This window comes from Melozone crissalis, unplaced genomic scaffold (assembly GCF_028551555.1).
Source record: "Melozone crissalis strain CALT ecotype California unplaced genomic scaffold, PUWL_Pcris_2 ptg000029l_1, whole genome shotgun sequence".
NCBI classification, from domain to species: Eukaryota; Metazoa; Chordata; class Aves; order Passeriformes; family Passerellidae; genus Melozone; species Melozone crissalis.
Genome location: NW_026535807.1, coordinates 13,401,778 through 13,415,830, shown reverse-complemented (window position 1 = coordinate 13,415,830; position 14,053 = coordinate 13,401,778). Strand labels below are relative to the sequence as shown.

The 14,053-nt window shown below is 37.7% G+C and overlaps 1 protein-coding gene across 1 annotated transcript in view; it reads left to right on the top strand.

Annotated features, from left to right (window-relative positions):
* CACNA2D3 (calcium voltage-gated channel auxiliary subunit alpha2delta 3) overlaps positions 1–14,053 on the top strand; it is a 383,943-nt gene that overhangs the window by 120,286 nt on the left and 249,604 nt on the right. Inside the window, exon 4 of the mRNA XM_054281044.1 lies at positions 340–399. Coding sequence (XP_054137019.1) covers positions 340–399 — 60 coding nt within the window. The remainder of the gene's footprint in view (positions 1–339; positions 400–14,053) is intronic.

The following is a 14,053-nucleotide window of genomic DNA, read 5'->3' as shown; positions in this document are numbered from 1 at the left end:
AGCGGTCCTATGTGCAAAATAAAGTCCATGTGAAATCAACTTTATTCGTTTCAGAATGGGAGATACAGAAAGCTGAGCACTGGTGAAAAAAGAGATTTTTTTATTTCTGTATTTATTAATAAGTGAGCTGTTTTTAGAGTTTTGTACCACCATCAATGGGTACTGAGGGTTTAAAAAACTTGGTCTTTTATTTCTTTTTTAAAATCTAAATAGTTTATTCCTATTCAGTGAAGTAAGAGAGCAGATAAATTGCACAAAATGCTTAAACAATCTCTATTTTTATACCAGGTTGTAAAGTTGTTTTCCATTATTTCAAAACCACATTTTTGTTTTTTTCAGCGTCTTGTTGAAGCTGCAGAAGATGCTTACCTGAAACATGAATTTGATGCAGACTTACAGGTAGGAAATAATTTCTTTCTTGAATGTTTATCATCAGAGTATAACAAATGGTTTATACAACAGCTTGCTTGAAGAAAGCCAATCATGTGAGTAATAGAAGGATGCTGATTACAGAAAATGGAATTAATGAAGGCTGGCTCAGTATTTTGACAGGTTATGTACTTAGTGCTGGTGTGTTGGGACACCAAGCAGGTGGCTTTTACTCTTTCAGAGATTTCATTTAAATTCCCTTGCATATCTGTGGAGATCACATTTTTAAACCCAGCAATTAGCCTCGTGTTGTGTCGCTGCTGTGTGCTGGTGAGGAGCTGCTCTGCAGAGAGTCAAGTTTGCAGATGGGGAGGGACCCACAGGGATGGGATTAGCACGACCTTGGTTTGTGCCAGTGGTTTGTGCTGGGATCTGGAGCAGAATTGCCTTTTCTCTTTGCTAGGAGCCCTTGGAGCTGCACCGCTGCTGTGTGCTCCCTTTAGGAATAACACTGGAATGGAGCAGCACCGTGGCAGCTCACAGCTAAAAATGGTTAAAACAAAAGCCTTTTCCTGAATAAGAGATATAATTAAATAAGAGACATAATTAAAAAAAAGTTGATTTTAGAAACCGAGTAATTTAACCTTAAAAGTTTAACAGAAAGTCTTATTCAATGCTTAGGAGAGTAAATACCTCCTTACCTTTAATTGAATTCCTAGATCCATGGTTTCTGGAATGAATGGGTTTTTTTTTTGAATGTTAGGTGGAGTTTTGTTTTTGCTTCTCCCTAGTTTTAATTTTAAAACCTTCTGTGAATATTTGCCATAAGTCTATTTTTAAAATTTTGGGCTTAAAGAATTAAAGGAAACAGAGACTTTTTCCACAGACATTTTCCGATTCGTGTATCTAAGAAATAAACTGATCTTTTAGGTTTTGTTTTCAGATTTTTGCCATGGTTATTTCCAGTAATCACAAACCACTTTATTTTAATGAAAATATGATGCAAATTACTAATTTCTGTGCAGAAAGGGAGAAAAAAATAGTCATCTTATCAGAACCAAGGATAAAAAAATTGAACGTAGAAGGCTGTGATACTGAGATCTGTCAGCCCAGGCTGGAGTAAGGATAAAATGAGCCCACTGAAAATGATCATTCATATTATTGTTGTATATTTGAGGAGTGCTGAGTTCTCTATTCAAATGCTTTAGAGTTCTATTATACCCCAGCCTTGCAGAGGTGTGCTGCCCTTCATTTTGTTGAACTTTAAGCCTTGGAGAAATAGGAGCCATTGTCTGAATAAATCAGAAACACACTTTATAGAAGGTGTTTTAGAGGGCTGCAGTAAATGCTCCTCCACTGCAGGACAGTTCTCACTTTGACAAAGTCCTTCATTTGCCGGGCTCTGGCGATATTAACACTTTGAGGAAGCCAGTTAAAAGGCATTTGTGTCAGCAGCATTAACAGGACAATCAAATCTTTGTGTGGAGCTCTGTTGTTTATTACTGTCACGGTCCATTAAAGCTAATCAATTGTTAATCTTGGTTTCAGCGACCCCTTTGCAACCCTTCCTGGGTGATTGTTGTTCTTTATCAAAAATCTCATAATACCATCTGCTCAATAGAAAGTAATGGCCAGGATGATTTGATAGTGTACATTCAAGTGGAAGGGGACAGGAGGCTTATATAATGTACAGTGTATACAATTCTGCTATCAAAGAGGAATTTCTTGGCATTTGCATTGCTTTGGCCGACGTGTGGAAGACAGGATTAAATGCTTTGAATTAGTGATATGTGATACAGCATCAGCCTGTGCTCTTTGTGCACAGATACTCAGGAAATTCAGAAAGCAAATAAAGAAAGTGGTTTTCTTGCTTAGGAGAATGACAATAAAGTGGGTAACATCTTCTGCTAAGAGATGTTCTGCTTAAAAAAAAATAAAATAATTTATAATTATTGTTAACTGAAATTTGACCTCCTTCTCTTTTACTAGCTCTGTGCTTGAGTGTGTTTTGTAAGATGTGAACTGCCTTGTCATGGTTCACAGAAACACTGTGGTGGATTTGGCCTTCTGTGTCTCGAGGACAGCATAGATAATATTGTTTTAGTACATAAAAATGATAAAAAGGGAGAAATAAAATAATATTAATATTTTTATTGACTGCAGAAGAGCACCAAGTTAAAGAAAATAATAACTGTAAGAGTTCACCTTTTAGACTGCTGGTATTCTCTTCAGCAATGCTGAAACTGTATTACTTGGTTGGACTAAACCTGATCCCTTCTGGGCATTTTTCTTAGTAACATTATTAGTTTTGTCCTTAGTTATTCCATAAGTATTCTAATCAATAAACTGTAATTCTGTGTAATGGTCTAAGCACTCAACTATCTATCCCTGGATTGGATCTATTGGCACCACTGACCTTGTAGTTATAAACATAAATAAAATTCCCAGAGAATTGAAAGAAATAAATCAAAATGGGTGATGTGATGTTTAACTCATCAGCATTATACATTGCATGTTTGAGTAATGGCCAAACTATGAATCAGTGAGAGCAGACCTTAAAGATTTACCTTGCAATATTTGGGGTGTGGGAGATTCTTTTTTTTTCTATTAGGGATGTGAGGTTATAAGGAAATAACCTTCTAAATGCTACTTATATTTGAGTCTCAGTCCAGGGTTTTCTTACCTCGTGGGTATGGGCGCAAGTCATTCTGTGTTATTAAATATTATTTTCAAGTTTATAAGTGGAATTTCTTTCTAATGCATTTGGGGATGTAAAATAAGTTACCATTTGTACTACTGCAGCAAGTTCCTCTGTCACAATATATTCACAGGTGCAAAGAATTGCTTCCTTTACATGGGAATATCTCTGTGCTCACCTTTATTTAAAATGAAGCCATTCCCCTGATTTTGTCACTTTAACATAATGGGAAAACCCCCAGCATAGAGGTCAACTGCTATTTTCAGATATCCACAAAGGGGACAGAGTATTGGCTGTTGCAGGTTTTGAAGTGGTTCTACAATCATCCTTTAGTTTTCTTGGCTTAGCTGTTTGCCAGAGAAAAGAATTTGGAGAAAGATATTAAAGATGGTACCATCTTATGGTAGGAGATGATATATTAAATAAAATAAATTAAAATTATTTATAATTATTGGTAACTGAAATTTGGCCTCTTGACCTTTCACCACCTCTGTGCTTGGGGGTGTTTCCTGAGCTGTGAACTGCCTTGTTGTGGGTCACAGAAACACAGAGGGGTTTTGTGTGCAGACCCCTGGAAGAGGCTCGGAAGTGGAAAACTCTTCCCTGGAGCTGCCATGTCCCTAAGAATTTGTTGCTCACTGTGTCACCTGGACTGAGCTCTGTGCACACAGACCTGCGCAGAGCCAGGGCAGGACCCCTCAGGCAGGGCTGGGCTGTTTTGGGCTCCCATGATCTCAGGAGAGGGGTGCTCAGCAGTGGGGCTGGTGCTGGGCTTTGCTCCGTGCAGCAGCAATAATAACTCGTGCTTTGTTTCTTACAAACAAACAAAAAACCCCATTAATTTTAGAAGAAAGGTTTGTAATAACTTAGTTCCTACCCCGTTTTTGTACTTCTGACCCCAGTGACTGGAGAAAGTTATATAAAATTTTGTCATGACTACTTGTTCATTTGCTGACTGATTTCACTACAAATACACATCTGCAGGGTAGTTCTTTTATTTTCTCTGTGTTAATTAAGTTCATGACTTCATTTGCTTTACATTCCTGCCGAGTTTTCTCTGCATGTGTGTGATGTGGTGATAAAAAAAGCAAGGTTATTTCTTTCTGCTGGAATCAAGGCTGGTGCACAGTTGATGCACCAGAATTACCAGATTTTGTGTTTCTGATTGTTGTAGTTTTACTTCCTGCATAAGATAGGAGAGATTCAAGTGCCAATGTGTTAAGGTGGTTGACCTTATTTCAGTTTTATGCCTGAAGACTAGAAGAGGATTACTTAAATAGTTTTTAGGAAAGGATTAGTTTCTTTTAAGAATACTCTTAAAGTTAAATTAGTGGGATAAAAAAGGAATACTGGTGTAAGGCTGTTTTTCATTACTCATTTTTCTAAGATCTATAACATATGGCTGAGCCTTAAGGAAAAGGTTTGCAAAACCATACCAGAGTTAGGTACCTGTCTGCCAGATTTTGCTGTCTGTTAACTCCAAATTGCATTTCATGTCCTTGAAAAATCACATCCTTACTCTCAGACTATGTGTGTTGGCTACATAAAAAACCTTGTGAAATCAGCAGATGGAGAGTTAAGGGGTTTCCAGTGGTTTACACATGTGAACAATGCACTTTTTTATACAAAAAGAAAGACTTCAGATGTTTAGGAGAAAGCCCAAATAGTAAAGGAGGGCTGAGGAACACAATTAGTCCAGTCCATGTGATTTACACTTCTGGGTCTGGTCCTCCAACTGTTAATATTACTCAATAGTTTATTGTTTAAGGAGAACTGCCTGACTTTTCTAATTTTGCAATTTAACTTTTAAATACAGAGCCTTAATAAAATAAAATATATAGTTATAAAATCATAACCTAAATTGATGCTACTTTAAAAAAATCTGACCTAACTGTTTATTTAGTATAATGATGCCAGGTAAAAATTTATGAAGATGCATTATTAAATGTTTAGGGATTTAATCAGCATTTAAACAAATAGATGATAATTACATTGATATCAGGTACTGAAAAATACATGGACAAAAATAATAGAGAACAGCTATTCCACATAATCTTTTGAAACTCCTGTTATAACACATGCATTACTTTTATGTTAGTACTTCAGACAAGTCTGTTTGTGTATTTATTATCTCACTAATACTGCATAAAGGACATGACAACTAGATTTACAGTCTATTAGTATTTTTGTGGCTGTTAGAATAATTTCCACTAGTCTGAAATCAGCTCTCGAAGGATCCTGGACATGCACAATGGGAAAAGGAAGCCTGTTGGACTTCAAGCACTTGTAACCAGCAATTGAAACGACTTTTTGAAAAGTGCATTTAAAATAGCAGTGCCACATCTGAAGTTTGACATACTTCATGTATTATTTATTCAAGCTGCATATTTTCTACATCAGAATTCATCCTGTTTAAACTCCAAGCCTGGAAACAGCCTGAATTCCTTTTTAGACTTTGAAACATTCTGCAGGCCCAGGTGCTCTCAGCTCTGTTTGGGTGGGATGCGACACTCAGCTGGAGCTCCCAATAAGGCAAGAGGAGGAAGGGATCCCTGGGAGCTCACACAAATCTGCGCTGTAAACTGAGGCTGTAAACTTCTGCACAAGGAGCTGCAGAGCACTACAGTTTGTTCATCTGTAAAATGTGGAGATCTGTCCCCAGGTGCCTCAGCCAGGCTCTGCTCTCAAGGGTTCATCTCCATCTCACTCTGAGCCTCAGGCTCTCTCTGGTTTTGCCCACCCAGCTGGAGGCACAGTTTGGATACAGCTAGGATGCAAAATGCTGCCAGGACCTGCGCAGGTGTGGTTCTTATTCTGAATAGTTTGAATTTTTCCATACTGATCAAAAGATAAGGGAGATCAAGGAAAGACAGTAAGCACAGAATTCAGAATGCCCTTAAAAAATGACTGCATCACCAAAGGCCCAAACTCTTAAGAATTTGCAGTGCAGTTTAAAGGTTAAAAGGAAGGAAAAAGTGCACAGAAATGTGAGTGCTTAGCGACTAATGAACTATAAGACTCAGCAAGCCACATTTAAATCATAAAAGCATCTCTTAGAGTTTTTATTTGGTGTTAGTTTTTCCTTTGGTATTTTTTTCTTACATAAAATACTTCAGTTTTTTTTTTTCTGAAAGAGATAAAAGGTTCCTCTTTGCAGTTCTTAGTTTTGTATTATTCTTATTGATTTCTGTGAACTCAAATTAAGGACTTCCCAACTGCTCTAATACTGCAACAAATTGATTTTCAGATTTTTAGCCCTTTCAGTGGAGAGCATTTTAGCTTGTCTGCTCTTTCCTATTTATTTGTTGAGGTTGCCAAGAGGAAAACTGAAATGGCTGTGAAACTATTGGGAAAAAAAAAAATCTAAAAATGCAGGAGAATTCATGCACAAAGTTGTCTTCAGAGGAAGACTTCCATTTGGCCTTCACTCTGCATGCATGGCAGGGATTAAGTATCAGAAAGGGAGTACAGAGAAAGAGGGGCCATGCACCTTTTTGGTTATTTTAATTTCAGAGCTTTTATGTTTTCTGACTCTGTGGCAAGTGAAGAGTAAAAGAGAAGCCAGGTTCTGTGAAGCCAGACTAGCAATATTTTAGCTCATCTCCTAACGATAAATAACTTCATTTATCATTTTTTGCGCTTTGGAGTTTTTTAGTTTGGGGGTTTTTGAACACTGCGGGAATATTTTGGATGTTTGAAGTCAATAATGATCAGTGGATAATTTCTATTACTTTCCTTCCTCCCACATATTTATCTTGCTGAGAACTGTGTTCTCTTACTACAAACAAATCAAATGTAAATAACTAGAGTGATTTTTTAAGTTTTTTGATAACTTCTGTTGACAAGGAGTGACTTTGAGCACAGAAGAGCAGAGTTTAACTCTCTGTCTCAGAAGCAGAGATGCAGGAGAGGTGATTTTTCAGCAATTTTGTAATTTTGGTTCTAAAGTATATAAGGTTCTACAGTATATAAGAGGCCCATCCAAAAAGAGCAGTAATTCTCTGCCTGCCTGGTTCAATAGCTGTCCTGAATACTCAGGGCTTGACAGCAGAGGAACTGGCAGCTCTGGGCTGACTTTGTTACTGCAAATAATGTTCTCTGCTTCTGAGCAAGTCTGGCACAGGTTTCTGGAGGTTGGTTCTTCTCACTTCACCTACAGGATTTGTCCTCTTGGCACCCTTAAGCCAAAAGTTTTTAGTCTTGCCAGACATTTCTGGGTTTACCCTTGCCAGCCTCTCCCAGAGCTGCAGTCTCTGTCTGAAGTGTGTGAGGTGTGCACTGAAGAACACTCCATAAATTCAGCTCTACCCATCAAATATGGACTCAGTGCTTTTGCCTTGTGATACCTGCTGTAAAAAATTACTGAAACCTCAAACCTGGAGTTGCCAGAGAACTGCATGACTGGGCTGATAATGCTGTTTTCCTGAGATTTTACCCTTTATATTTATGTGGTCCTTTGTTATGTTTGCTTGCTACCAGCAATGAGAAGGAAATAACTTTTATCATCCCATGAGTGTTTTCAAAATTTCAAGTTCTCTGATTAAATATTGAGACACCCCAAAGGTTTTCCTGAGCAGGAGAAACTTCTGCTTTGGAGCGGCTCATAATCACATAGGTGGGGCTCTCAGGATATGAGCAACCTGTTCCAGTTGCTTCTCTAGTGAATATTAAATTATTTGTATGATGTGAAGCGATTCAGCAGAAGAGTTGGTGAGGCACTCAGCTCAGGAAAGCCTGATGGATGGGGCAGCTGTTTTGGATCTCAGAGGCTCTAGCCTGAGTGTCTCTCCTGCTTGGTTCAGAGGAAAGCTTTGAACAGCAGCACAGATCTTTTCCTCTCTGGCACAATTCTGCAAAAGAGAAATGTGTTTTCCAAAACTAAGAAGATTAGCAGGTCACATCTAACAGCACCAACAAGATGGAACAGAAAGTATTTGCATACAGACAGTACCTGTACAGTTTTTCCTCTCCCATTCTCAAATCATTAAGAATTTCCAGGCCAGGTTTTTAATGCTCTTTGTATGCATCTTGTCAGTATTAGAGACATGTTTAAAAGATCTATAAGCTTAGATTCTCGCATATTCACACAAAATCATGGGTTTTATAAATAAAACTCAAATCCTATTTAGAATAGTGATAAAACAATTTCTTGTTTGCAACACAGAATTCTTTCATTTATTGTTTTTGCAAGGCAATTCTTTAACTTATTCCAATAGAACAGAGGAATGAACAAGTATTGCTCAGATAATGATGTACCAGAAGAAACCAGTCACATGAAAACAGATAAGTTCATTTTCAAGCAGGTAATAGAGAGAAAAAGAAAAAGGAGAGAGGCAGTATGAAAAGAACATTCAGCAGAAAATCAATAACAGTACTTAATCCTTAAAGTTAGAGTGAAATTTGTCATATCAAACTGGGACGGAAGGTAAACTTTCAAGAAATTTATCTGAGACTCCAAAACAATTTACTCTCAAAATGCCCAGGGTTCCTTCCCAGATTGTCCAAACCAGAATAGATTCAGGCAGTATTTTTGCCTTCCCACCCAGTCAGAGCAGTGTGCACTGTGCTGTGCCACAGTCTGAGCAGCTGGAGCCTTTCCTGCATTTCAAACAGACTCCTTTGGGCAGAGGTGATCCCACCTCAAGCCCTGCCCTGGGCAGGGATGGACCTGTAGGCAAAACAGATTAAACAAGGCAGACTTTGTTTTGTGAAAGGAAGGATGTGGAGGATGCAGAAGAAAGCAGAAACAGTGAAGAAAAAGGTTAGGTGTCAGAAGACTGTGAAGTGCAGGGAAGAAGGCTGGAGAAGGAGAAATACCTAAATAAAGTGTAAAGGCAAAGCTGTTAAGTGCTAATATTCAAGTGTTTCAAGAGTACTGGCAGTAATCTTTTTGCAAGTCTCTCTAAGAGCCATTACCTTTGCCTGAAGTGAGACTAAAATGGAGAAACTATTTTCAACTACTTAAAAAAACCCTTTGGAGAGAACAGAAGAGTAGGTAACATTCAAGTAAAGTTTTAAAACAGGTTTCAGGGAAGTCAGGCAAAACAAGTATGTGCTGAGAGTGAGGGAGAAACACTGCATAGATGAGGAAAAAAGATCACAATGTTATTGAAAAACATGCACTCCTTGAGATTGCTGTAAACCTTAGAGAACTTGGCTTATCGTTGTCAGAGCAGACGGAGATGATGTGTTTAATAACGTGTCTCTCATAGATGTTTATGGGCCTATCAATTTCCAATTCTAACTAACCAAGAAAGCAGCTAAAGAGCCAGAAAAATGACATAGAAGGTGAAGTTAGAGTTGCCCGTGCTTAATGTTTGGCATATTGGTGATAACAAACAGGAATTTGACCTTGAAATTCGCTTCATAGGAGGCAGTTTTGTGTCTTCTTTTGCTCAGATTTGTGGCCTTGAAAACACTGGACATCCCTCTTGCACAGAAAAAAAGAAAAAAAAAGCTTGTCATCTTCTGAAAATGCTTTTTAATTAGCCTTTAGCTTTGTGCTCTGAGTGCTGTGCCTGTGCCCTGCCCTCAGCACTGGTAAGAGCAGGGTTCACACTGGGATCACACTTACTCCTACATCCCAGTCCTGTCAAGATCTCTGAGACTGTTTTAAGAAAATGACTTTCCTTGGTTTAAGTGATGCCAAAGGCAAGTGACAGATCTGAGGAGTTTGATCCTATCAAGACTGGTTTTGAAAAACACTGTTCTGGTTTATCTTTCCTTTATCCGTGGATGTTCAGCGCGTATCCGACAGCACAGGGAGGAGGTGATGTACAGGGATTGTTGTTTTCTGATTTGGTAAGTCTTCTACAAAGGCACACTCAGCCTCTCATCAAAGCTTTGTGTCTGAGATGTGTGTTCTGCCAGGATCATGTGTTTTCTGAGTCCCCTGGAAAGTATATTTTTAAAAAATCTACTTGAAACTTCTATTTAATTCTGTATGTACTTGTGCTTCTAGCAGAAACTAAATGCAGGTACAGAATGTTGAAAATGCAAGATGCTGAGGTGCTTAGGGGAACAGGCAGAGCTGGAGTTAATACTTTTATTTATAAGGCTCATTGGTCAATGATACTGAGATCTCCTCCAGGAAAAAAAAAGATCCTTAATTCACTCTTACAAAATTCAATGCCCTATTGTTCTCACTTTTCTGAAGTCACTGTTTATAACATTGCTCTGCTCTCCCCTCTGAGGAATAATATAATTTATTGGAGCAGTTCATTCATAGTCTATGTGATATCTATCTTTTGGGACAGAGATACCTTTTGCATGATGTACACACTGTTAACTTCAAACTCTTCCTGTTTGCTTTATGTGCAAGGGTTCATAATCAGGAATATTTATGCATCCTGGTACCCAGTTGTGCTGTGCTTGCTGTTTTCTGCTCTTCATAGAAAATTAAACTTTTTTTCTTTTTGGCTCACACCTACCTGAAAAGCAAAAGATTTGAGAATATTACCCAATGGATTTATGATTACTAGGCAGATAGCCAGTAATAAGCAGTGATATCTGATACTACAGCCCAGACATTCTCTGCTTTTTTCCACCTTTTTCCTATTATCTCTAGGTTTAATAAACTATAAATGGGAGACATAAATGGCAGACCATCTTTTCTCTTTTTGTGCTTTTTTTTTCCTTTGGAGGTGCTTGGTGATGAGATTAAGTTAAGGGTCATATATTCTTCCAGCCTAGTATTTAGGAATAGGCAAATTATTGAAAAGGGTGGAAGTGATCTAGGCTTATTCATTTTTGTGGGAGAGCAGCTTTTTTGCTACACAACAATCATTTTAAATGGAAATAACAGTATTATAGATAGAGATTTAATGAATATATATGAGAAAGGCACGATAGGAGTCACTAAGCAGTTCAGGGCTCTAGATGAGGTCACGTTTCTGACTTGTGTAGTATGAAAGTGAGTAAATCTTAGATGATCATAGTAGAAATATTTCCAGGGTATTGTACATACTGCTTATTGTAGGAAAAAAAATATTTTTTGCATCTGGCTTAGAAGAAAGATATTGAGTGAAAATGCATTTGTACCTTAATGTTTCCAGTGCATGTATTGTGTCTTTGTTTCTGGATCTCATGTAATTGCTGACTGTGAAATTAAAATACCAAGCTCATTATTTCAATCTTGAAATATAACTTGCTTTAGACTTATGCTTTTGTCTCTAATTGTAGTGTCCATGTGTTGAGCTTCATTAACTTGAAACAGAAGAAGCCCCCACTTTTGTGTTAAAGTTAATTAAACCTGGTAATGCTTATTGTCTGAAAATTTTCTGGGTTCAAGTAGGTTATTTTGCCTCTGTCTCTATTTTCATGCATCATTTCATCAGTTGTGGTTTTTCAATTCATAATATACAGGATTTGCCTGGACTCAGTGGACTGTGGGGATTTTTAATCATAAAAATACTCTTGCATGTTTAATTAATGCATAGTTGGAAGATTCTCCTCATGAAATAGTCACTGGTGACTTTTAAACTCAGATTATTAAAAAAATTGGAAAAACAAAAGCAATTGTTTTTCCATGAATAATAGGTGACAGCACAGCATGCAATAGATTGATGTCAAGGGCCACAGTCAATGACTTTCAGGTCTTTTTAATATAAAAACTGAAGATTTCAAAATTCTACAAATCTATGATGTGTAAAACCTTCAGACTTAGAAATGCAGCCCTCTGAGCTGCACTCCACATGGATGTGTGGCCATGGCTGAGAGGATGAATTAAAAATGCACATTTAAATGCATGTACAGTTTAGTATTTATACTTTAATAATTTTGTTCAGAGTTCTGCAATTCAGCTTTAAGTAATAATGCATGATGTGCACATCTTTGTCACTGGTTGTGTGGGTTACGCTTTGTGGGAGATGTACACCTTAAAAAATACCCCAGAAAACCTCCTGGCGAAAGACCGTGGCTAAGATCAGACCATGAATTTTGCTCAACAAAGCCCAGTGATTAAGTGCATGAAACAAAAGATTGGAAGATGCACTTGCCTATGGGAGAAGCTTGGGAAAAAAAGCAATTGTCTTTTCCTTGAATAATCATGCACACCATGTTTAAATAAGTGTTTTGTTTGTGTTTCATTAAAAAAGAAAAAGAAGGACAACATTTAAATAATAGTGATTTTATTTAATATCACTTCTCACGCATTTTAGATTTCAGATTTAAACCATCAGCTGTTTAGCTAAAGATTTCAGGCAATTTAATTAAGTTGTAAAAAAGGAAAAACCTATTTTAAATGTTATTCTGTTTCCAGTTAACTTTTTGAAATGAGGAGCATGTGTTCAGAGAAATATTGCTGTGCATCCAAAAGGTGCCAACCAGAGATATTAATGAAAGGTTTAATGGCTATTCTGTGCTGTGTGAAGCTGCTGCTGACAAAGTCAGCTCAGGAGCTTTCAGCATCATGTGCAAACCAGAATCCTGCAGCAAAGAAGAGATGAGCAGGGGGAGGATGTGCTGTGTTGGAATAGACCATGGAGGCTTTGGGTATAGGGATGGCAAAGGCCCAGCTGGTTGGCAGCAAGCTGAGCAGATTTGGTGCAATTTTTATGGCACGTGGAAGCTTTTGTTGGATTTGTGTTTATTTTTATTTTTTTGACAGGGTGTATGAAACTGTGATGAGGTAAAATGGTCTGGACAGAGGCCCTCTGAGGTTATGAACAGCTGTGGGAGGCTTTGGAGGCTGTGAGGTCTTTCCAAACCTTTCTGCCCAGCCCAGTGGCCCTGCTGCCCTTGCACTGTGCAAATCCTACACTGCCTTTTGAAAATTTCCCTCATTTTCACTGAAATCCTCCTACATGCAACTATCTATTGAGGAAGCTCTTTAAAACACAAATTATTATTTTTCTCCTAGGAAGACCTAAATTTCCAGGCTTTTTTAACTACATGTCAAATGTCAATAATATGAAAAGACATAATAAGGAGGTGAAATAAAAAATGGTAGTGTTATGAGAAATTATTCAATTTCTATATCCTCTCCCCTTCCCTACTCTGTTTCATCCCTTAGAATAGCAATTTTCTGCAGATTTTATGGGACCTATATTCATTGGGATCTAATACAGGTTATAGAATGAGAAATCTCTTAAAGATTAATTGAAATTCAGAGAATGTGTAGCATGTACTATAAAACCACTTGAATCCTAAAATATGTTTTCATTTTTGATCTAAGTTCTGCACTGAACTCCTTAATATAGCAGCCCACAATTAACCCCATAGATAAATTCTGTGTTTTCTGATTTGGACATTGCAGTGCCATAAACAGTGACATCATTGTATATACACACAAATATATAATGATGAATGCAGCAAATGCAGTCTTGCACGTTGGCTGGAAAATACATGCTCCAGGCCCAGATTTAATAGGAACTTTCATATTCCATTGTTGGAATATAAAGCTAGCATTTTTTGTCTATTTTGACTTTTGCATTAATAAAATGAGGTCAGGAAATCTGTTAAAGTTTATCTTTAAAAATGTTTTCAACTCAGTCACCTTGTTTTAAAAATCATTTCCGTTTGTTATCTGCACATTTAAGTAGATTGTGTTTCCTCATGATTGGGTCTCTAAAGGAAAGCACTAACAGATTCCTGTAATTGATTATACTTTAATGATATCTAATGGCAAGTTCTGGTTTCCATTATTGTTACCCTGCACGCTGGACTGTAACTGCTGAGATACCAGAATGTATATTGATACACAATTGATTTAGTGACATTTTACTGGTTGAAATGTCCTGCATTAACTAAAACCATGTCTCCACCTCTTGAGGAGAAGTGGCCATTCACAGGTCCAGGGCAGGCTCTGTACAAACCTGCAGATGGTTGGTTCCCCCAGCTCTGGAAAGTTCAGCACTGCTGGGGAGTGCTGCCTCCATTCCTCTGGGTTACATGGGTGATCACAGATGGGAGCTGGCTGGTCTTACTTTGCAATGTTTTGCTTATTACGTTATTTTCTTTTTGTTCTTTTCCAACAAGTGGTCCACT